A 26,518-nucleotide genomic window follows, 5' to 3' on the forward strand; every position below is an offset into this window, starting at 1 on the left:
TTTTCTCTATTTTTATCCTGGTTCTGTTTTTTTGCGCCTGGGCATTTTTGTATATTTTATGAACTGTCTCTTGTATCAACACTTTTTGGGTTTAGGGCCTTTTTGGCAGCACTGACTATCTAATTCTTCAATTTTACATCCATGGCCGCATAATGGAAACGCCAAACACGACATGGAGATGGTCACACTCGCGGGTCTTCTGCAAAACTGAACACGCTTTATTCAAACTGGTGCGTGCTGAACGATATAAGGATCGCGTGATGTCTTATGATTCAGTATGATCGACATGTTCAGAATGAAAGTATGTTGCGGAAGTTTGTGCCTGCATGAGACGCTGCTTCTGTTTGGCTTGTTTCTGGCTGTGAAAGGCTGCAAGTTGTGTTCCTACTCAACTGCTTCAGCTAAGTTGCGCAGGAAGTGGGACGGTTTGACGCTCTCTATTTTCGTGTGTGGTATTTAACCCAATGTGCTGTTGGCTGCAATGAGAACTAAATGAATAGTAAGTGCATGCCACATTTATTTCTAGTCTGATGATAAAAAAAAAAATTGACTGGTTCAGCTCAATTAGCAGCAATTTAGTTGTCCTATTAACCAAGTGCATGCAGGAATGCACTTTTACAGTCGCTTGTTTGTTCTATAGGGCAGGGGAGCGCAAACTGTCCCCGCTGCGTAACCCCCCCTCCCCCCCCCCCCCCATCTCCTTACCTTGTCTTCGGTGTCAGTTGATGTGTTGCCATGGTGATGCGTTGCCGAAGACTAGGTAAGGCACATTGCAGAGGCCTGGCGATCCCCCAACATTAATTTAAATGCCTTGGGAAGAGCGCAGGGCGTCTGCAACCGCCGCATCTCCCCAGAAAAAGCTTGCGCCTCCCAGTTTTCCGACCCCTGCTTTAGGGACCAGTACACGCATGACCTCGGATATATAAAGGGGGTGCATTAATAAAGGTGTGCAGGAAGATAAGCGCACAGTTTATGCCTCACACCTTATCTTGGCTCTTTGTTCTGGGGTATAAGGAAACGAGGTAAGCGTGCCGAAATAAAACAAAGCATGTGATTGGGTCCTGGAGACGCACGGTCCAGCACTGGTCTTGTTCCTGCAGTCCAGCACTGGTCTTGATCCTGCATCATCTTGTGTCATTGGGAAATATGAAGTGTGGAAGTGAGAATTGCATCAACAATAAGGATTGTACAAGCCAACCATTCCTCCACTGCCATGCATGCCGGATTCCCACACCCCAGCATATTAAGGAATGATGTGTAGCCCCCCCCCCCCCCTTATTTCAAGCTTTTGAGCAGTGGTGGCCAACTCCAGGCCTCAAGGTCAGGTTTTCAGGATATCCCTGCTTCAGCACAGGTGGCTCAATCAGTGACTCAGTTAAAGACTGCACCACCTGTGCTGAAGCAGGGATATCCTGAAAACCTGACCTGTCGGCCCTTGAGGACTGCCGTTGTCCGCGCCTGCTTTTGAGGGAAACGCGCTCTCCGCAAACTTTGCACCGAAGTTGCAGTTGAAGAAAATACCAGATATGACATAAATTAGCATTTTTATTGCCCATGTTTACTGAAAATAAAATGATCTGCATACTTTGTGCTGTACGGGTCTCCTTCCCGACCTCTGCAGTGCATCACGTTTTAGGTAAGGTGGCTGCAGAGAGGAAGTAAAAATGTGTGAAATAAATGTTTCCCTAAATTAAGGTTGTGCCTCAGGCTGGTTATTTTTTTTTATTTAAAAAAAAAAAAAGGAAAAACCACATTTTCTATAAGGGAAAGCAACATCGGAGTAAATGGCTTTGGACATAGCTGCTGTTTACTTTTATATTATTGCTTGGAATAAATTACATGTCCACCATTGAATATATTCAGATGTATTCCCTTCAAACAAGATATTTCTACCTACGCTCAAACGCTGGCTCCAGCACGTGGATCGCTTTCAGAAACTTCAGTTAGTCTACTTCTTGTTGGGTTGTAACCAAAACAACGTAGAAGAATCCATTCTTAAAATCGTGGCATTATACTAATTATTTAGTGATGGGGACACTGTCCCACGCACCAGAGGTAGCGCAATCGTGGTTTTGGCTGGGGTTTATTCAGGGTATCTGTATTTAATATTGTATATAGATGTTTCACATGAAGAAGTTGCGGTCCTTTGAGCACCCAAAGCTAGTTGGGGCTGGGTGCTGCGTTGTTCAGCTGTAGTAACGTGTTGGTCGTATAATTCTGGAACAGCGGTTGGAGAAACATCCCAACCGTCCCGAAGACGCAGACGAAGATAAAAATCCAAAGGAAAAGGCGATCAATCACCATCGCCACGTACTTCCAGTCCTCGCTCACCTGGAAGAAACAAGGACCTCTATTGAAAGGATCCACAACATGGACATTTAATCGCCGCGGACATCGAGTGTTAAGACGATTGGGTTTCCCTTCGCAGTTCTGACGCATTATAACATTTACGCTTAATATTTTTCCTGCTCAAAATAAGAGGGAAAGGTAACCTTTTTTTTGCTCACCAGATGTCCTACGTGGAGGTTAATTTCCAAGGATCCATTTGGCTAATGCGCAGCGTTTATTTTTAGATCAGAATTTCATTTGTATACAGGTTGAAATGATAAGGAAACAACTGTTGGGGATTATGCCTGCACACCCATAAAAGATGTATGCAAAGTCCAGATCTATTAAATTACCATACCTAATAATGCACAAAACGTCACATGGTGTGGACAAAGAAAATAACTAATCGGATCATCTCGAGGTCTAATGCACAGGAGTAGTTCAATACTGACCTTGTTTTATCATCTACAGCAGGGGTTTCCAAACTTTTTTTTGGTTAAGGAACCCCATGTGAAATTCTGAAGAACCCCAACCTTCTCTAATAGCGCGTCTGAGATCAGATGCATTGTAAGGAACCCCAACCCTCTCTAATAGTGTTTCTGAGATCAGATGCATTGCAAGGAAACCCAACCCTCTCTAAATAGCGCGTCTGAGATCAGATGCATTGTAAGGAACCCCAACCCTCTCTAATAGCGTGTCTGAGATCAGATACATTGTAAGGAACCCCAACCCTCTCTAATAGCGCGTCTGAGATCAGATGCATTGTAAGGAACCCCAACCCTCTCTAATAGCGCGTCTGAGATCAGATGCATTGCAAGAAACCCCAACCCTCTCTAATAGCGCGTCTGAGATCAGATACATTGTAAGGAACCCCAACCCTCTCTAATAGCGTTTCTGAGATCAGATGCATTGTAAATTCTTCTGTGCTTGGTACAATTTTCAAATTACCTGATAATTGCAGGGAACCCTTTAGGCATGCCCAGGGAACCAAAGCGTTCCTAGGAACGCTGGTTGAAAAATACTGATCTACAGTATACATGAGCTTCCCTGCATTACTGACTGTTACGTGGTTTAAGGATGGATGGATGAGGCATTACTGGCGTGCAGTCATTTTTTTGTTGCAGGAATATTAGGTCTCTGTTAGAGGCCTAGCCGGGTGTAACTATATTTCCTATTATCTTATAACACAGCAAGTTCCCATGCAACGTGTTTTGGCATTAAAAGTACATTAAAAAGTCATTTTGCGTTTTGGAAAGTATGTATAATGGTATTTTGCAAGTTTCTACGCTTTTGGCAGAAAGAAACTGCAGAGACTCAAACATGTTTAGAGAAACAGGTCTTTAGCCGGTAAGTAGGGTTCCCAGGTGTCCAGTATTGAAGGGGACTGTATTTGGACCCTTTGTCCAGTAAAACATTAGAGCCAATACTGGACATGTATGTGTTCGGTATTTCCTCTCTGGACATAGTGACCTGACCGGCTTGGGAGGTCACGGGATTTCAGAGAGCAGGGCTGTTTCTAGGGGTCGGGGCAGATTCCACCATCCTGATTGGCTGCTGCTGGGTAATGCAGCCAATCAGGAGGAGGTGGCAAGAGCCTGGGGCTAAGGAGGAGGAGGAAACAGCATGGTGCAGGGAGAGGTGTGTGTGCGTGCGTCGAGCACGTTATACCTTTCACCCTTGTGTCCAGTATTTTTGGAGAAGCCGCCTGGCAACCCTACCGGTAAGGCATATTGGTGTTTTGACCTGGAACGTGTTTTCTGCAGTGGTCTGTCAGTAAAACATGCAGCCAAGGAGACACAACACTTGAGTGAACCTGTATCTCATGCAACCTGTTTTCACTGAAAAATAGCATTTGCTCCCTTTATACTGTACGTCGTGCACAAAGTTTCACTTACACTCTGGTCATCGTCCTCGCTCTTCATGTGATCAGCGATGAAACGCACACCATCCACAGCTTCCTCTAGGCCGCACAGACACTGCCGCACCTTCCCCTGCCTGTCCCGGAATCCGTTGACACCCTCTGGTAGTTCGGAAAGCTGCCCCCCGTACTTCTTCACCGTGGCTTGGTTTACAAAACAGGTGCAGGACTTGGCGCTGTCGCGCAGGAAGAAGCTGCCGCCCGCCCTTTCCTGGCTTTGACGTTGCTGGCGCAGCCGCTGCCGGGCGCAGTTCTGCTTCGGCTGCTTCATGAAGAGGAATGTGGGCAGCTTGTCCAAGAAGACCACTTTGACCCAGGGTGGCATGGTGTGCGTCGTGGGTGATCGGTGGTGCACATTTAACACGCAGACACTGGTCACGATGGAAAATGTCACTAGCACCATGGTGAACATCAGGTATTTACCCACCAGTGGCACGTCAAGAGAGGTAGGGGGTACGATCTTGGAGATCAAGAGCAGGAACACGGTCAGCGCCAACAACACCGAGATGCACAGTGTCATCTTCTCCCCACAGTCCGAGGGCAGGTAGAAGACAAGAATGGCCAAAGATGTGATGAGGATGCAGGGGATGATGAGGTTGATGGTGTAGAAAAGCGGCTTGCGCCTAATTATGAAGTCATAGGTGATGTCCACATAGGTGGTGTCCTCTGGGTTCTCGTTCCTCCTCCCAGGCAGAGCGATAATGTCCCATTCGCCGCTGGGTGTAAAGTCGTCCAGGCTGGCTACGTCGCTCTTAAGCACCAGGTCAATCTCCGTGCGGTCGTACGTCCAGGAGCGAAATTTCATGGTGCAGTTCTGCTGGTCGAAGGGGAAGTGCTTGACCTCAATCTTGCAGGCGCTCTTGTATATGGCAGGCGGCAGCCAGAAGATGCTCCCGTCGTATGACACCACGGCGTTGGAATAGAAGGAGACCTCGTACATCCCATCGGCACTGAGAAGAGACAGGACGCTACATTAGTTCAGGATACAGAGTTGGCATATAACTAACCACAGAGTTCATACAAAACGTAACACTTGTTGACAGCATAGAAATCCTATTCACTTTCCTTACGGGTATAAGACAGTACAGTATAGGCACACTCCGAGACGAAGCCCTATCCTAGAGGGTGAGACGCGTAGAGGGGGAGATCGTGGTGTAGCCCTAGTGTGTCCTTTGTGCCAATAAAGTTTGTTGAATTCATCCGGGACCTTCTGGAGTCTGTCATGCGCAGTTGCGCCGGAGCCCTTCCATTCCACACTTCAGTTTGAAGACTAAAGAATATTTATCATCTTATACATATGTAGTGAAATATATATATATTTCTGGAGAAGTCGCCTGTCACCCATAGGTGCTTTGCCGGCCCCTTTGGTGGCTAACAAATTTAAAATACTATTTGAGTAATGTGTTCTCCCTGCATTACATTATATTTACATGCATACCCCATATATAGAATAAAAAAAATATATATATATATATATATATATATATATATATATATATATATATATATATATATATATATATATATATCGCACTCATTCTCCTCCTCACATTTAAAGCTTTACACTCTTCTGCCCCTCCTTACATCTCAGCCCTAATTTCTCGCTATGCACCATCCCGACTCTTGTGATTTGCTCAAGGGTGTCTTCTCTCTACCCCCTTTGCATCTAGATTACATTATATTTCCATGAATACCACATATATAGAATAATAAAAAAATAAAAAAAGAATCCAGGTTAAGAGAAATGGTAAGAATGGTAAAACCCTGTGCATCGGAGGCCATCAGACAGCTTTGCTCTGCGCTCTGCTCACATACTTGTTGTACAGGACGACATCCGGGAGCCAGATATGTTTGGAAGGAAGTCTCACTTTCTTCATACTGTCAAATTCTTCTGGGTTCCAAGTCAGCCGGTAATCTTCCCATTCCTGTGAGGGAAGAGAGCGCCGGGCACATGTGTGACGGAGAATGCTCTCCCTGCGCCTGCAGCCTCAGACTGAGTAAGACCAGAGTCAGGATCTGTCGTCTCTGTATACTGACACTGCTGCACAAATGTTTCTACAATGACATTGTTATTGCTAACGCCTTCTGTGCTTAAGGGGAGTGCAATTCATGCATCTGCTACCATCAGTGGTCCTCAAGACCCCCCCAACAGGTCAGGTTTGCAGGATATCCCTGCTTCAGCACAGGTGGGTCAATCAGTGACCCACATGTGCTGAAGCAGAGATAGCCGTAAACCCTGATCTGCTGGTGGCCCGTGAGGACTGGAGTTGGTCAGTCAACGACTGAGCCACTGATTGAGCCACTTGTGCTGAAGCAGGGATATCCTGCAAACCTGACCTGTTGGGGTGGGGCTCTTGTGGACTGGAGTTGAGCGCCCCTGTGCTACAACTATGTCTAATTACCTGATGTCATTATTATTAACCATTTCAGTCCTGACGTACACAGTTTTGCAGTATATATAAAAAAAAAACCACAAGTATTACTAATAATGACTCCTCCGGCATTTAGGGGTTCCATGTGTAACAGGCCTATGCTGCACTGATGAGCTTAATAATTCTAACCCCCCTTTCTGGTGTTGGTTACTAAAGTAAGCTAAGGCGTTAATGGTAAGCAGTGGATGGTAGGCCTCACCCTGTGATGACACATAGAACTACATACTAGGGGATATAAGAACAGAGGGAATGTTCTAGAGAGGAGGTTCCAGCATGAGAGGAAGAGCAGAGCCTCGGGAAGTAGAGGGTAGGGGATATGTTCCAACAGTTATAGTTTAGATCATGCCCCCCTTGTATTGTGTTGCAGTTAGGGGCAGTGAGAGAAGCATATCCCAGAGTGGGAGTGCCGTCATGCCACAGTGGGTAGAGCAGAGAAGGCCCAGCATGTCAGGGGATCAGCCCTACAAGCGGATCCTCATCCACAGTATTCATTACCCCTGAGGAAGTAGCAGTTCCAGAGCAGGGCTGGAGAGTAACAGTAACGTACACAGAGCAGACCAGGATCTCAGCAAGGGCCGGCATGTAAAAGGGACCAATAGGATGTTGCTTAAAAGGGAGGCCCTGTCCACCAGATGAAGTCAGAACAGTAACAAGAACATGCACCTCCCATACGGGTTAAGAATGGACACCCAGGGGAGAAATGTGTCACGAATGATAGCATTAAGGATGAAATAAAGTGCAACCCTGTCAGTCTCACTGTAACTGTGACTGGAGCGCCCCCAAGCCTGGGAACAAGAATAAAGATGGAAGTTGTACTATAAAAACTCCTGGCGCCATCTTTTCCAACCCCCAGCCGACCACCGACAACCCCCTGAGACAAGGTAAAGCTATGCTGATGGCAAACACCCCCCTACCTCCGTGTAATGTCCTCAGGGAGCCCGGCGGGGTGAGGGTTACATAATAATAACAACAAATACATACATCTGGGGCAGCAGAGCAATGCTATTTTCAACATCACAAGGGGGTGAGCCACAAGCAGGTGCATGTTATAAGGGAGAGGAGGGAGAGACGGGAGAGGAGGGAGAGGAGGGAGACTCTTGGCGGTGGGAGATGAGGGAGACGCTTGGCGGTGGGAGAGGAGGGAGAGACTTGGCGGTGGGAGAGGAGGGAGAGACTTGGCGGTGTGATAAGAGGGGGAGGAGGGAGAAGCTTGGTGGTGGGTGAGGAGGGAGAGGAGGGAGAGACTTGGTGGTGGGAGGGGTGTGAGAGGAGGGAGACGCTTGGCGGTGTGTGGAGGGAGAGGAGGGAGAGACTTGGTGGTGGGAGAGGTGTAAGAGGAGGGAGACGCTTGGCGGTGGGAGAGGAGGGAGAGACTTGGCGGTGTGATAGGAAGGGGAGGAGGGAGAAGCTTGGTGGTGGGTGAGGAGGGAGAGGGAGTGAGAGACTTGGTGGTGGGAGAGGTGTGAGAGGAGGGAGACGCTTGGCGGTGTGAGGAGGGAGAGGAGGGAGAGACTTGGTGGTGGGAGAGGTGTAAGAGGAGGGAGACGCTTGGCGGTGGGAGAGGAGGGAGAGACTTGGCGGTGTGATAGGAGGGGGAGGAGGGAGAAGCTTGGTGGTGGGTGAGGAGGGAGAGGAGGAGGAGGAGGAGGGAGACGCTTGGCGGTGTGAGAGGAATATGACACGGTTACTCTGCAGAGAGAGGGTCTGTGTTCATTGCATGCTGTATGTAGCACGGTTTGAGTGGTGAGAGGGTTTACCTGAGTCAGCCACACATTGGTCGTCATGATCTGTTCACGTTCATGCTGTAAAGCAAACACAGTGGTTAGATTTTCTATGCATCAACATAAGACGGGGGTGGGGCAAATCCAGCCCTCAAGAGCCACCAACAGGTCAGGTTTGCAGGATATCCCTGCTTCAGCACAGGTGTCACTATTGGTTCTATGTGTCAAAGACTGAGCCACTGATTGAGCTGCCTGTGCTGAAGCAGGGTTAGCCAGAAATCGACTGAGCCACATATTGAGCCACCTGTGCTGAAGCAGAGATATCCTTAAAGCCTGACCTGTTGGTGGCCCTTGAGGACTGGAGTTGGCCCATGGCCGATATAAAATATGATCCGTAAACTGGTCTCACCCCCTTGGTAGTTTTTGCACGAGCACAGAGAGAGATACAGTGTGGGTTATGCAGAGGGGTCCGTCCCGAGACTGCAAATAATTAAAGAGGAATTCTACATCCCCTCGCTGCAAATAATTCATAACGGTCATTTTAAAAGAGTTACATAATGGCAAACCTAATTTATGTTAGCATGCTTATTTTAACCTAATAATTGAAATGTAAGATTATTACTTTAGGTTGCGAGTCCTGTTCCTTTGTGTTAGAATGAGTGTGTTTGTATCTCGTCACATATGACGGTCATTGTTTGCTCTGTTTGTAGATGTAGTACAGTTACTGCAGGTGACACGGGGTTGCAAGTAATATAATAACATGTATCTAACGTTTGTAAAAATGACCCCAGCAATATTAGTTGTAGGGACTTAGGATGGCTGAGCCTGGGTCCCGGGGGCCGGCTGGAATCAGACGTTCGCTGCCGCAGCCGCTCCGACGCTGGACACGCAGCCATCGGACGCGTCGCCAATAAGGTGAACTCATTTAAGGGGGTTTAGCGGTTAGCATAGGGGATTAGGGTAAAGGGTTAAGGTTTTTAGTGTTGGAGATTAGGGTAACAGTTTAGGTTTTTAGGGTAGGGGATTAGGGTAAAGGGTTAAGGTTTTTAGGGTAGGGGATTAGGGTAAAGGGTTAAGGTTTTTAGGATAGGGGATTAAGGTTAAGGTTTTTAGGGTAGGGGATTAGGGTAAAGGGGTTAAGGTTTTTAGGGTAGGGGATTAGGATAAAGGGTTAGGGATTAGGGTAAATGGTTAAGGTTTTTAGGGTAGGGGATTAGGGTAAAGGGTTAAGGTTTTTAGGGTAGGGGATTAGCGTTATTTTTAGGGGGTTTTGGTGTAAAGTTAGGGGCTTACTTTGGTGGCGGAAAGGTGTCCCGTGGCGAGGTGAGTGGCAGCTAACCCCGGCAGTGATTTGGTCGCGGCTGTTTTGCCTCGGTCACCCACTGGTTTGCAAAGGGGTTCTTAAAATGCAGCACACCCGTCATAATACATTTAAAAAAAAACCTAAAGCCATTTTAAGGAACAAGGCAGCCAATATGCGCCTGAAACTTCGCTTCTGCTGGTGAATTCCGTTTTTATTTAATCCACGTGTGAGAGAATCTACAACTTTTGGAACCACAAATTCAGCCACTGATGGACGTACCACACTGATGAGCTGAGCCAGGGACACCATCAGCTGCACGGTGACCTGCTCTGAGCCGTTGGTTGCTGGGCGGATCAGCTTGTTGTACCGGGAGGGATCCAGCAGGTACTCCACCAGACGTTCCTCGGTGTCTGTTCCCAGGCTTCCTGTAACAGAAGGACATCTAGAGGTGAACTCCCGGCTCACAGCCCTCACTGCTGCCCCAGCCACCGTGCCACGGAGGGGAGCGAAGGAGGCGATCAACTACACTTCCCATAATGCAATGGGTTGGAAATGAAATGACTCTTCCCCCTATAGCCTATATAGGTTCGAGAACAAAATGACGCTTCCCATAATTCTATGGTGGCTGCTGTATTATGCAACTTCAATGGCATCAAAACGTGTAATGTCAGCACTGCTGTGGCTTCAAAAGTACCAAGTATTCCCAGAATACAAAGGAAATAACACGTGCCCCAGACAAGCAATGGTGTGATATACATAAACTAGCCTATATAGTTCAGAGTTCAATGCTATGAGATATCCCCATCTTCCAGAGTGAACAGTATAAGCATGCCTACATACAGTATTTCTGCATGGAACAGTATGAGGTAGCCTATATATTCCTGCATGGAACAGTATGAGGTAACCTATATATTTCTGCATGGAACAGTATGAGGAAACCTATATATTCATGCATGGAAAAGTATGAGGTAACCTACATATTTCTGCATGGAACAGTATGAGGTAACCTATATATTCCTGCATGGAAAAGTATGAGGTAACCTATATATTCCTGCATGGAACAGTATAAGCATGCCTTCATATTTCTGCATGGAACAGTATGGGGTAACCTATATATTCCTGCATGGAACAGTATGAACCCCCATGTTTCTTAGAATGAGTGGTAGGAACAATCTATATGATCCAGAATATAATTGTATGACTAAGGCTGAGTCCATGCTCCCTGCTTGCTCGCTGAGGCGCGCTGAGGCTCAGGGAAAGCGGGTGCTTTCCCTGGCCTTGCGGTTGCTTACCGAACGCGTCGTCAGCGGGCCGTCCGGGGGCGGGCGCGTCACTTGCCGGGGCCGGGCCAGTGACGTCACAGAGCTGGTTCACCCTCATTGGGCGAACCGCTCATGTGACCGGCCTGTCGCGCCGGCAAGCGGGGGAATGTTAAATTCCCCTAAGACCTGCGCTTCCGCAAGCGCGCGGCAGCGCAGGTGAGCCCCTACTAAAGCCGCTCTAACTGCGGCTGTAGGGGCTCAGTGCTGAGCGGGAGCGCGCGTCAGCACACTTCCGCCAGCAAGCAGTAAACATGGCCGAGGCCTTAGTCTGCTCATCTCAGGATTTATTAGAGAAAAACCGATGGTCACTTTGATGAACCCATTCACTCTCACTGGGACAGAGAGGGGGTTTATTTGTACCAAATGTGTTCTGTGACCCCTCACCTTACGTGTCAAAATGGCTGTTATAGTTAATCCCATATCTATTATTGGAGTCAGACAATGTCACAGATATTTCTCACACCTCCTTATGGGCATACTACAGGGGTGCGCAACTCCAATCCTCAACGGCCACAAACAGGTCAGGTTTTCAGGATGTCCCAGCTTCAGCTCAGGGGCTGATTGAGCAACCTATGCTGAAGCAAGGATATCCTGAAAACCTGACCTGTAGGTAACCCATGAGGACTGGAGTTGCCCACCCCTGAACCAACATGAAACTTTTAAGCATCAGACTCCACTGAGATTTCCAGGAAATTCTACCCCCCCCCCCCTCCCGCCCCCCCTCTCTGACACGGCACAGAGCTGCATGGGTCTCAAACAGCCCGAGGTCTGATACAGACAAGAAAGTCTCAGCTGCTGTTATTGGAAGCAGTCCGTGCAATACTTCAAATGCAGCAGAAACAACCACACGGGGAGACTGGGATTTACATGAAATTGAGTTACTCAGCTATAAACACTCAGAGATAGAAACACGCCCTCATATGCAGAATGGGACTGGGCATGGATAAGGGCGTGTGCCTTTAAAGATTGGCATTCTCAGTGGTGTGGTGCTATTTATCTGCTTGGCATGATTGCCACTGAGTACATATAAATCTTGCTGTGGCACTGGGGAAAGGATTTGACATCACTCTGGTGTGTGTGTGTGTGTGTGTGTGTGTGTGTGTGTGTGTGTGTGTGTGTGTGTGTGTGTGTGTGTGTGTGTGTGTGTGTGTGTGTGTGTGTGTGTCTCTGTATGTGTGTGTGTCTATGTGTGTGTCTCTGTGTGTGTGTGTCTGTGTGTGTGTGTCTCTGTGTGTGTGTCTCTATGTGTGTCTCTATGTGTGTGTCTCTATGTGTGTGTCTCTCTGTGACCAGCGGTAAAGAATGACATCAAACCATAACATACACCAAGCAATAACATGCGTGAGCTCGTAACATGCTCTGTGCCTCCACATGCATCATGCTGTCACATGACACTGCGACATACGTCAAGCAGTAACATGCTACTGTTGGAGTGGGAGACTATCATACAGGGCCTGATAATGCACATGATCCGAACAGCCTATAAATTATACACATCCTCCTGTTCCTCTTCTGCACTGCTGCACTGAGCAGCCCTGACAGAGCAAGAGAGGGTCGCTATTAAAGTGATTCAGGAAGCGGAGAGATTCCCAGGGAACATTTCCCTGGTGCTTCCCAGCGCGTTCTCTATAAATGGCTCTTTCTCTTCTTGTAATGCTGCTCTGGCCCAGCACTGGGGCGATTACCGAGCAGCATTCAATGACATCTTCACCTACCCCCCCTTTTTGCCTTGTGCATTTTTGCTGCCACGGTTCCAGGCTGTAATACCTGCTGCTATTAAATGAATCGTCACTTGAGAGGTAACACAAAGGGAAACTTTCTCTCTATGTTTGATTTGTCTCATGTAATTGTGCATTGGCTTGTGTTATTAGCATGTGTTTGCTAACAGGTAAAGGCCCTAACGGAATAAACCTTACACTGCGCACACGCACAATGCCATAATGTGCCCCAATGTTTCCTCCCATACACCCACCAAATAATGCCACACAAACATATATACATTCTAACTAACACAAACACTCACAGTGCTACCTGCACAAAGCCACACACAGTCTTATCCCAGCAACCAGCACCTTACGCACTCACACATCATTACTCACATAATACATTCACACAATATTCTTACCTACACAAATTTACTAATCATACATACAGGGAGACAGACAGACAGACAGTGAGACAGACAGACATACAGTGAGATACAGTGAGAGAGACATACAGCGAGTGTTACATACAGTGAGGCAGACATACAGTGAGAGAGACATACAGTGAGACATACATACAATGAGACAGACATACAGCGAGAGAGACATACAGTGAGACATACATACAGTGAGACATACAGTGAGACAGATATACAGTGAGAAAGATATACAGTGAGAGAGATATACAGTAACAGACATACAGTGAGACAGACAGTGAGAAAATAAAGGAAGACAGACATACAGTGAGACAGACATACAGTGAGAAAATAAAGGAAGACAGACATACAGTGAGACAGACATACGGTGAGACAGACAGTGAGACATACAGTAAGACAGACAAACAGTGAAACATGCCGGGAGAGATACAGTGAGACATACATACAGAGAGACAGACAGTGAGACATACATACAGGGAGACATACATGCAATGAGACAGACACTGAGACATACAGTGATACCTACATACAGTGAGACAGACATACAGTGAGACAGACATATAGTGAGACATACAGTGAGAAATTCAGTGAGACATACAGTGAGACAGACATACAGTGAGACAGACATATAGTGAGACATACAGTGAGACATACATACAGTAAGAGATACATACATACAGTTGGCCAGACATACAGTGAGACAGACATACAATGAGTCAGACAGTGAAACAAACAGTGAGATGTAGATATATAGTGAGAAATACTTACAGTTAGACACACATATTGTATGTGAGACAGACAGACAGTGAGACAGAAAGACAGTGAGACATACAGTGAGACACACATACAGTGAGACACACATACAGTGAGACAAACAGTCAGACAGTGAGACATACAGTGAGATGTAGACATACAGTGAGACATACATACAGCGAGACAGACATACAGTGAGACATACATACAGTGAGGCATACATACAGTGAGACATACAGTGAGACAGACATACAGCGAGACAGACAGTGAGACACAATGAGACAGACATACAGTGAGACAGACAGTCAGACAGTGAGACATACAGTGAGATGTAGACATACAGTGAGACATACATACAGCGAGACAGACATACAGTGAGACATACACACAGTGAGGCATACATACAGTGAGACATACAGTGAGACAGACATACAGCGAGACAGACAGTGAGACACAATGAGATAGACATACAGTGAGACAGACAGTGAGACAGACATACAGCGAGACAGACAGTGAGACACAATGAGACAGACATACAATGAGACATACAGTGAGGCATACATACAGTGAGACATACAGTGAGACAGACATACAGCGAGACAGACATACAGTGAGACATACATACAGTGAGACATACAGTGAGGCATACATACAGTGAGACAGACAGTGAGACAGACAGTGAGACAGACATACAGCGAGACAGACAGTGAGACACAATGAGACAGACATACAGTGAGACAGACATATAGTGAGACACTCAGTGAGACATACAGTGAGACATACATACAGTTAGACAGACATATAGTGAGAAAGACGCACAGTGAGACAGACATACAGTGAGAAATACAGTGAGACATACACCAGTGAGACAGACAGTGAGATAAACAGTGAGACATAGAGTGAGACAACATACAGTTAGACAGACATACAGTGAGACGGACATACAGTGAGACATACATACAGCAAGACATACAGTGAGACATACATACAGTGAGACATACAGTGAGACAGACAGTGAGACAGACAGTGAAACAGACAGTGAGACAGACAGTGAGACAGACATACCATGACACACAGTGAGACAGACATACAGTGAGACATACATCCAGTGAGACATACAGTGAGACAGACATACAGTGAGACATACATACAGTGAGACATACAGTGAGACAGACAGTGAGACAGACAGTGAGACAGACATACAGTAAGAGACATACAGTGAGTCAGACATACAGTGAGACAGGATTACAGTGAGACATACATACAGTGAGACAGACATACAGTGAGACATACAAAAAGACATACATACAGTGAGACAAACATACAGAGAGACATACAGTGGGAAATACAGTGACACATATAAACAGTGAGACATACAGTGAGAGAGACATACAGTGAGACAAATATACAGTGAGAGAGATATATAGTGAGGGAGACATACAGTGAGAGAGACGTACAGTGAGAGAGATATACAGTAACAGACATACAGTGAGACAGACATACAGTGAGAAAATAAAGGAAGACAGACATACAGTGAGACAGACATACGGTGAGACAGACAGTGAGACATACAGTAAGACAGACAGTGAAACATACAGTGAGAGATACACTGAGACATACATACAGAGAGACAGACAGTGAGACAGTCAGACAGTGAGACAGACATACAGTGAGACATACATTGAGACATACAGTGAGACATACATACAGTGAGACATACATACAGTGAGACAGACATATAGTGAGACATACAGTGAGAAATACAGTGAGACAGACATATGTGAGACATACAGTGAGACATACATACAGTGAGACATACAGTGGGTCAGACATACAGTGAGACAGACAGTAAGACAGTGAAACAAACAGCGAGATATAGATATACAGTGAAAAATACTTACAGTTAGACAGACATACCGTATGTGAGACATGCATACAGTGAGACAGACAATGAGACAGACAAACTGTGAGAAAGCCAGTGATACATACAGTGAGACAGACAAACAGTGAGACAGACATACAGTGAGACAAACAGTCAGACAGTGAGACATACAGTGAGAGACAGTGAGACATACAGTGACAAATACATACAGTGAGACAGACCTACAGTGAGACAGACATACAGTGAGACATGCATACAGTGAGAAAGACATACAGTGAGACAGACATGCAGCGAGACAGACAGTGAGACACACTGAGACATACATACAGTGAGACATACATACAGTGAGACAGCCATACAGTGAGACATAGAGTGAGACATTCAGTGAGACATACAGTGAGAAAGACACACAGTGAGACAGACAAACAGTGAGACATAGAGTGAGACAACATACAGTTAGACAGACATACAGTGAGACAGACATACAGTGAGACGTACATACAGTGAGACAGACATACAGTGAGACATACATACAGTGAGACAGACACACAGTGAGACAGACATACAGTGAGACAGACACACAGTGAGACAGACAGTGAGACATACATACAGCAAGACACACAGTGAGACATACATACAGTGAGATAGACAATGAGATATACAGTGAGACAGACATACCGTGAGACATACAGTAAGACAACCATACAGTGAGAGACATACATACAGTGAGACAGGATTACAGTGAGACATACAATAAGACATACATACAGTGAGACATACATACAGTGAGACTTACAGTGAGACAGAGACATACAGAGAGACACACGGTGAGACATACAGTGACACATATAAACAGTGAGACAGACATTGAGACATACAGTGACATATACATACAGTGAGACAGACATACAGTGAGACATGCATACAGTGAGAAAGACATACAGTGAGACACAGTGCAACATAGAGTGAGATATTGACACAATAAGACATACAGTTAGATATTGACATACAGTGAGACATACAATGAGATATAGACATACAGTACAGTGAGACATACAGTGAAACATACAGTGAGATATAGACATACAGTGAGATATACAGTGAGACAGACATGCAGTGAGACATACAGTGAGATAAACATACAGTGAGACAGACATACAGTGAGACATATAGTGAGGCATACATACAGTGAGACACATAGTGAGGCATACATACAGTGAGACATATAATGAGACATACATACAGTGAGACAGACACACAGAGAGACAGACACACAGTGAGACAGACATACAGTGAGACAGACATACAGTGAGACATATAGTGAGGTATACATACAGTAAGACACATAGTGAGGCATACATACAGTGAGACATATAGTGAGACATACATACAGTGAGACAGGCATACAGTGAGACATGCATGCAGTGAGAAAGACATACATTGAGACAGTGCGACATACAGTGAGATATTGACACAGTAAGACATACAGTGAGATATTGACATACAGTGAGACATACAATGAGATATAGACATACAGTACAGTGAGACATACAGTGAAACATACAGCGAGATATAAGCATACAGTGATATATACAGTGAGACATACAGTGAGGCATACATACAGTGAGACATACAGCGAGACAGACATACAGCGAGACAGACATACAGCGAGACAGGCATACAGTGAGACATACAGTGAGATATACAGTGAGATATAGACATACACTGAGACATACAGTGAGATATAGACATACATTGAGACATACAGTGAGACATACAGCGAGATATAGACATACAGTGAGACAGACATACAGTGAGACAGACATACAGTGAGACATACAATGAGACAGAGAATCAGTGAGACAGACATACAGTAAGACAGGCTTACAGTGAGACATACAGTTAGACATATATACAGTGAGACATACATACAGTGAAACATACAGTGACATAGACATCCAGTGAGAGACATACAGTGAGAGACATACAGTGACACATACAAACAGTGAGACAGACATTGATATATACAGTGAGACATATATACTGTACAGTGAGACATACAGTGAGATATACATACAGTGAGACATACATACAGTGAGGTGGAAATTCAGTGAGACGGTGAGATATACAGTGAGATATACAGGGAGACAGACATACAGGGAGACAGACATACAGTGAGACAGACATACAGTGAGACATACATACAGTGAGACATACATACAGTGAGAAGACATACAGTGAGAAGACATACAGTAATACATACAGTGACACACAGTGAGACATACATGAGATATAGACATACAGTAAGACATACAGCGAGATATAGACATACAGTGAGACATACAGTGAGATGTAGACATACAGTGAGACATACAGTGATATACATACAATGAGACATACTGTACAGTGAGATATAGACATAAAATTTCCAAACCAATTGCTTCCATAGTCAACTCTATCCTGTCTGCAGGCCATATCCCTAAGACCTGGAAAACTGCAAGAGTTGTCCCAATCTTCAAAAATGGGGACAAAAACACTGTCTCAAACTACAGGCCAATCTCACTTCTCACAATCCTATCCAAAGTCATGAAAAAATGTGTCCACTCCCAATTAAGCAATTACTATACCAAGACAAATTTCCCTAGCCAATTCCAATCTGGTTTTCGCCCCAAACACTCCACCGTAACTACCCTGCTAAAAGTTTGCAATGAAATCCAGTGTGGAATGGAACGGGGACAACTCACTGGTGCAATATTCCTAGATTTTGCAAAGGCTTTTGACACGATTGATCATGCTATCCTGCTTAACAAACTCCAGAACTCTCGAATAGGGAAGCATACTTTAAACTGGTTTCAGTCCTACCTATCAGGTAGATCCCAACATGTGCCATCTCAGGCTCTAACTCCAACCCCCTGTATATCACCTGTGGTGTCCCGCAAGGCTCTGTTCTTGGGCCCCTACTCTTCTCAGTGTTCATCAATGATCTTCCCACAACTTGTAAGGAAGCCTCAATACACATGTATGCAGATGCCACAATCCTATATGCCCACAGCCATAGCCTCTCCGACCTTCAACATATACTTCAGTCTGACTTTTTGAGACTCGAAAACTGGATTTCCCAAAAAAAACTATTTTTAAACACTGACAAGACTGTAACAATGGTATTTGGGACCAAGACTAAATTTTTAAAGCTTCCAGTGACTGAGCTCCAGATCAGAACCAACGCTAACACCACCCTAACTCCTGTCACTAGTTTTAAATACCTGGGCATATGGTTTGACTCCCACTTAACATTCGGGATGCACATTGATACCCTGACATCCAAGCCCTATGCCAAACTAGGTGTACTTTACAGGAACAAATCCTCCCTAAGTTTGCTGGTCAGAAAGCGTATTGCACAGCAGATGATAATGCCAATTATCGACTATGGAGACATAGTTTATGACTCAGCACCCTAAACCCACCTTAGAAAACTTGACACCCTCTACAATTCAATATGCCGTTTTGTTCTCCAATGCAACTACAACACACATCCCTGCGAAATGCTCAAAGAACTAGATTGGTCATCACTCGGTCTAGGCACAAAGTTAACCTTTCCTGTCTTGCCTTCAAATACTTCCTGGGCAAGCTCCCCGTCTATCTGAACAAGCTCCTCACCCCAACACATGCAGCACTTATCATCTGAGATCTGACTCCAAAAGACTGTTCATGGTCCCAAGGCTCAACAAAGTATCTGTCCGCTCCTCCTTCTCTTACCGTGCACCCCAAAACTGGAACAACCTACCGGAGACTCTCACATCCGCCATCAGTTTAAGTTCTTTCAAAACTAAGGCTGTCTCACATTTTAATCTGGTCTGTAACTGTTTCATTCGCCCATAATATATATTTTCTTTAACTGTGCACGCAATGTCTTGTATATAATGTATACCCTGTTCACTTATGTAACTGTATTTGTAACCATGTATTATTTGTCTTAACTCTGTGCCCAGGACATACTTGAAAACGGAGGTAACTCTCCATGTATTACTTCGTGTTAAAACATTTTATAAATAAAATTAAAAATAAATAAATAAAATGAGACATACAGTGAGATATAGACATACAGTGAGACATACAGTGAGACATACAGCGAGATATAGACATACAGTAAGAAATATTGTGAGATATAGACATACTGTAAGTCATACAGTGAGATATAGACATACAGTGATACATACAATGAGATAGACATACAGTAAGACATACAGTGATATATAGACACAATGAGACATACAGTGAGATATAGATATATAATGAGACTTACAGTGAGATAAAGACATACAGTGAGACATACATTGAGATATAGACATACAGTGAAACATACATACAGTGAGACATGCAGTAAAACATACATACATTGAGACATACAGTGAAACATACATACAGTGAGACATGCAATAAAACATACATACAGTGAGATATAGACATGCAGTGAGATATAGACATACAGTGAGACATACAGTGAGACATACAGTTGGGTCCGGAAATAATTGGACACTGATACAAGTTTTGTTATTTCGGCTGTGTACCAAAATAAATTCAAGTTACAGTTAAATAATGAATATGGCCTTAAAGTGCAGTCTATCAGCTTTAATTGGAGGGTATTCACATCCAAATTGGAGGAAGGGTTTAGGAATACATCTCTTTAATATGTAGCCCCCTCTTTTTCAAGGGACCAAAAGTAATTGGACAATTGACTCAAAAGCTGTTTCATGGACAGGTGTGGGCTATTCCTTCGTTCTTTCATCATCAATTAAGCAGGTAAAAGGTCTAGAGTTGATTCCAGGTGTGGCATTTGCATTTGGAAGCTGTTGCTGTGAACACACAACATGCGGTCAAAGGAGCTCTCAATGCAAGTGAAACAGGGCATCCTTAGGCTGCAAAAAAAAATCCATCGGAGGGATAGCAGGAACATTAGGAGTGGCCAAATCAACAATTTGGTACATTCTGAGAAAAAAAGAACGCACTGGTGAGCTCTGCAACATAAAAAGGCCTGGATGTCCATGGAAGACAACAGTGGTGGATGATCGTAGAATCCTTTCCATGGTAAAGAAAAACCCCTTCACAACATCCAGCCAAGTGAAGAACACTCTCCAGGAGGTAGGCATATCATTATCCAAGTCTACTATAAAGGGAAGACTTCACGAGAGCAAATACAGAGGGTTCACCACAAGGTGCAAACCATTCATAAGCCTCAAGAATAGAAAGGCCAGATTAGACTTTGCCAAACAATATCTAAAAAAGCCAGCCCAGTTCTGGAACAGCATTCTTTGGACAGATGAAACTAAGATCAACCTGTACCAGAATGATGGGAAGAAAAAAGTACGGAGAAGCCTTGGAATGGCTCATGATTCGAAGCATACCACATCATCTTTAAAACACGGTGGAGGCAGTGTGATGGCATGGGCATGCATGGCTTACAATGCATTGGGTCACTAGTGTTTATTGATGATGTGACAGAAAACAGAAGCAGCCAGATGAATTCTGAAGTGTATAGGGATATATTGTCTTCTCAGATTCAAACAAATTCACCGAAGTTGATTGGACGGTGCTTCATTTTACAGATAGACAATGACCCAAAACATACTGTGAAAGCAACCCAGGAGTTTTTTAAGGCAAAGAAGTGGAATATTCTGCAATGGCCGAGTCAATCACCTGATCTCAACCCGATCGAGCATGCATTTCACTTGCTGAAGACAAAACGTAAGGCAGAAAGACCCACGAACAAACAACAACTGAAGACAGCTGCAGTAAAGGCCTGGCAAAGCATCACAAAGGAGGAAACCCAGCGTTTGGTGATGTCCATGCGTTACAGACTTCAAGCAGTCATTGCCTGCAAAGGATTCTCGACAAAGTATTAAAAATGAACATTTTATTTATGATTGTGTTAATTTGTCCAATTACATTTGAGCCCCTGAAATAAGGGGACTGTGTATGAAAATGGTTGCAATTCCTAAACGTTTCATATGATATTTTTGTTCAACCCTTGAATTAAAGCTGAAAGTCTGCACTTCTATTGCATCTCGGTTATTTCCTTTCAAATCCATTGTTGTTGCGTACAGAGGCAAAATTATGAAAATTGTGTCAGTGTCCAATTATTTCTGGACCTAACTGTACATACAGTGAGACATACAGTGAGACATACATACAGTGAGACATACAGTGAGATATAGACATACAGTGAGACATACAGCGATATATAGACATACAGTGAGATATACAGTGAGAAATACAGTGAGACAGACATACAGTGAGACAGACATACAGTGAGATAAAGACATATAGACATACAGTGAGACATACAGTGAGACATACATACAGAGAGACAGACATACAGTGAGACAGACATACAGTGAGACACACAGTGAGACATACCATGAGATATAGACATACAGTAAGACATACAGTGAGATATAGACATACAGTGAGATGTAGACATACAGTGAGACATACAGTGATACATACAATGAGACATACAGGGAGATATAGACATACAATGAGATATACAGTGAGATATAGACATACAGTGAGACAGACATACAGTGAGATATAGACATACAGTGAGACATACATACAGTGAGATATAGACATATAGTGAGATATAGACATGCAGTGAAACATACAGCGAGCTATAGAAATACAGTAAGACATACAGTGAGAGATAGACATACAGTAAGTCATACAGTGAGATATAGACATACAATGAGACATACAGTGAGATATAGACATACAGTAAGTCATACAGTGAGATATAGACATACAATGAGACATACAGTGAGATATAGACATACAGTGAGACATACAGTGAGATATACAGTACAGTGAGATATAGACATACACATCTTACCTGCACAATTCCACAAACTTTGCTACACCAATATATGTGGCAGAAGTTGTACATGCGAACACAAACCTTACCTGCACACAAAGGCCTACCTGTAAAAACACAAATGCACACAAAGTCTTACCCATCTATGCACATTACACAAAGCCTTTTTCTGCACAAATATCACATTTGGTAAGTATCCGTCAAATGGAGGGCTTGATATATTGCAGTATGGAAATCCTTTATCCTCCCCAAATCCATAAACATGTTATGGGAAGCTGGTCATTCCATATCAGAATCGGTGTTATAGCTAAATACCAGCGGAAAGTCGCCGGCACTGCTCAGGGAATTCTAAGAAACCAAAAAATACTGACATTTATAAATGAATCATTTTATTTTTTCGTTTCTAAACACGAAATCCCCAATCCTCCCATAATAGGTTAATTGCCTCTGAGGTCCTGAAAGGTTTGCTCGAGAGCCTCTAATACTGCGTGTGTGGGACATTGTACTCTCGTCCCAAACAAGGATTAAGGAACTTTGAGGAACTATGGCTGCTCCTGTATTTTTGCTAATTTTGCAAATTGGATTTTTAAAGTGACCAAGAGTAAGTGGCAGCTTGAGGGTTGTGTGATGTCATCGGTGATGTCATCAGTGAATTGTATCCAAACATAGACAATGGTTTCAGGAACCATCATGCTAAATTTGGTTACAATATCTTAAGAGGTTTCCAAATGTCCAGCGAACAGACAAACAGCTTTCCTACATATATAGTAGATGATGTGGAACGCAGAACTGTGTCAGACATGGCAGAGAAGAGTGTGCTTATAACACAGCTTTGATCTCCGCTGTATGTTACAAGGTAAGATACGCATCTCAGATATCAACCCCAACTCTTTGTAACCACAAAATAGGGCATTATTCCGCCTTCCAGAGCCCAGCCCAAGCACAATGATATGGTGCAAACAGAAGATGGATCCAGCTCTCGTGCACGGTGCAAACACTGTTTCATAGAGAAGGATAACAGAGAAGCAGTACATGGCTGGAGTGTTTCCAGGAGTAACCGAGTGCTCAGACATTTAGTTGAGGAACAGATGACAGGGTAAATTGAAAGCTGGGGTTCACAGGAGGTTTTGTACCCGAGGAAGAGTTCACTAGCACCCCGAAACGTTGTGTATACCTAATCTTATGGATGTCTAATAAATGGTCCCTTTTTGAAAGATGTGTGCGTTCATTGTCCTTTATTTTTCTCACATGATTTACTCTGTGACCGTTGGTGGGGGGAATCTGACACAACGAATCTACAGCACGGTGACACCTACCTAAATATTTACCTAAGCGACAGGAAACTGCAAGGTTATGTCTATGCAGCAATTTGTCCATTCACAGGAGGAGACCAACGTGTTGTGTTTTGGGGTTCAGTTATGGAGCTGGCATTTAATGTCTTTCTTAGTTGCATTATATCGGGGATGCAGGAAAATGTAGGCCCTACGCTAATAATTTCAAACTGTGGTCCCCTAAGTCTTTAGTGGTGAAGCGTTTGAAAATGTATTTTAGGAAACTCTTTGCTGCGCTGTCTATGCATCTTCGTTCACTGCTAAAGGCTGATTTTTATATACAGGTAAAGTATTTTTTTTAAATCTGTTTTATATATACATAAATATATTGATGCACAAAGCTATGTGTTTGTAGGGTGGCCCATCCAATGATTACTAACATGGTCTGTGAAATGGCAGCATAAGAGAACCTCTGATTTATGACAAATGGAATATAGAGATGCAAAAGCGATGTCTCTCCTGCGGGATTGGGAAAATGACAAGTAATCTAGATAAACTAAAGCAAGGGCGGCCAACTCCAATCCTCAGGAGCCACCGACTGGTCAGGTTTTCAGGATATCTCTGCTTCAGCACAGGTGGCTCAATCATAATGACTTAGCCACTGATTGAGCCACCTGTGCTGTAGCAGGAATATCCAGAAAACCCTAACCTGTTGTTGGCCTTTGAGGACTGGAGTTGGACACCTTGATCTAGAGGATTGGTGAATGAAGACTGTGGTAGCCAAATAGTGAGTCGTGGTAACGGAAGATTACATGACTGTCAGCCACCAAATAGAGATGGGATTTATTATATTCTATATCCCAAAATAATCCAAATGGTCAATGAACAGAATAACATGTCATTGAGTGAGGGAGTGAATTTGATGGTCTGCATTCCCAGTAGGTGGTGTTATCTCTCTACAGATCACTGAGAAGACCTAACCTGGGGCACTGTGTCCAGCTCTGGAGTCCCCAATCAGCAGAGCCACAAAACCAACATTATACTGTAAATAGGATAGAGAATAGAGTGTGGACCAGAACCAAGGTTGGAGAGTGTAATACTCAGGAGGAATGTGCGGAAACGACTTATTTACTGAACGGGTAGTGGATGCATAGAACAACTCTCCAATAGATGTATGTGAAGCAAATGTCGTAAAAGAATTAAAGAATGATCGGAAATACACAAGGAAATCCTAAATAAACATATGTTGTAAGCCAATAAGACTAACTGGACAAAACAGTCCTTATCTGCTGTCAGGTTTAATGTTTGAAGCACCATGCAAGAAAAACTGGCCAAGAAAAACAGAATCAAAAAGCCATCTGCGTCCTGCAAACAGGCCATCAGATTCCATGTGAACCCTAGCACACTGTGCAACCTGCCCTATAACACAGTGTGCAACATGCCCTATAACACACTGTTTAACCTGCCCTTTAACACACAGGAGCAAACCACATTATTGTACATCCTAATAACAAAGCACCCCAATTCTGAATAAATGTGCAAGCTGCCCTAGTAAAACAGGGCCAACCAATACACCTGGTAAATAACCCTATAGAGCAGGGGTGGTCAACTCCAGTCTTCAAGTACCCTCAACGGGCCAGGTTTTCAAGATATCCCTCCTTCAGCACAGGCGCTGCAGTCAAAGATTGAGCTCCCGGTGCTGAAGCAGGGATATTCTGAAAACCTGACCTGTTGGGGGGCTTTGGAGTTGCCCACCCCTTGGATAGAAGCAAATGAAGCCTTAATACACAGTGCAACCTGCTCTACATACCTTAATACACCGTGCAACCTGCTCTACATACCCTAAAATAATCTGAACACAGCTCTTGTTAGCACTCCACTGTTTAAGGGGCCTGTGCCCTCCTGAGATGGCAATGGCTTGGATAAACGGGCCCTAAGGATGCCCACCCAAGGGATGCCCACCCTAAGGATGCCCAGCAGACCTCCCTGTAGCGACACTTACTTCTCAGGAGCCCGAGCAGACAGAGCCGCATCAGGAGAGGAGCCATCATCCTACAGTATGTGCAGCTCACTGCCACATGTCCCGTGTCTGTCAGGCGCTGTCCAATGTGCTGATCTGCGGCCACTGTATGTGCAGCTTTACTGCCACATGTCCTGTCTCTGCCAGGCGCTGTCCAATGTGCTGATCTGCGGCCACTGTATGTGCAGGTCGAGATCCCCCTTACACACGGCGCTATATAACGAGGGTGAGACTCCTTCCCCCTTACACGGCGCTGAGGAGCCTATATACAGAGGGTGAGAAGCCCCCACCCCCCCCCCCTATACACAGCGCTGATGCGCAGGATAGCCGGTGATATTCTATGCGCTGTGATGAAGGATCATCTTCTTGGCACTAGATGCAAAGCCACAGATCCCGGGTGATATACTCGCTGCTCAGGTGCAGCATGCGTTCCAGCTGATGATACTCGGCACTGATCTTCCGAGTGGGATCCGATATCCCAGCCGGTGCTGCTCTGCGTGCAGCGGGCGCTGGGTTTGCGCTGGGTTGCTCTCCCTGCCTCCAGCTGCTCAGTGCGCAGT

The 26,518-nt window shown here is 44.6% G+C and overlaps 1 protein-coding gene across 2 annotated transcripts; it reads right to left on the reverse strand.

Annotated features, from left to right (window-relative positions):
* Window positions 1–1,527: 1,527 nt before the first annotated feature.
* Window positions 1,528–26,518, reverse strand: CHRNB2 (cholinergic receptor nicotinic beta 2 subunit). 2 transcript variants are annotated; one of them, XM_075607930.1, is made up of 7 exons: window positions 25,941–26,518; window positions 22,757–22,774; window positions 9,982–10,127; window positions 8,436–8,480; window positions 6,062–6,171; window positions 4,224–5,196; window positions 1,528–2,331 (listed from the first exon to the last, which is right to left on the reverse strand). In XM_075607930.1, the coding sequence occupies exons 1-7, from the start codon at window positions 25,987–25,989 to the stop codon at window positions 2,161–2,163; spliced, it is 1,512 nt and encodes a 503-aa protein (XP_075464045.1). In that variant the 5' UTR covers window positions 25,990–26,518; the 3' UTR covers window positions 1,528–2,160. The 2 variants fall into 2 exon arrangements, with proteins under 2 accessions (XP_075464045.1, XP_075464046.1); XM_075607931.1 differs by lacking the exon at window positions 22,757–22,774.

This window comes from Ascaphus truei, chromosome 7 (assembly GCF_040206685.1).
Source record: "Ascaphus truei isolate aAscTru1 chromosome 7, aAscTru1.hap1, whole genome shotgun sequence".
Taxonomy (NCBI): domain Eukaryota; kingdom Metazoa; phylum Chordata; class Amphibia; order Anura; family Ascaphidae; genus Ascaphus; species Ascaphus truei.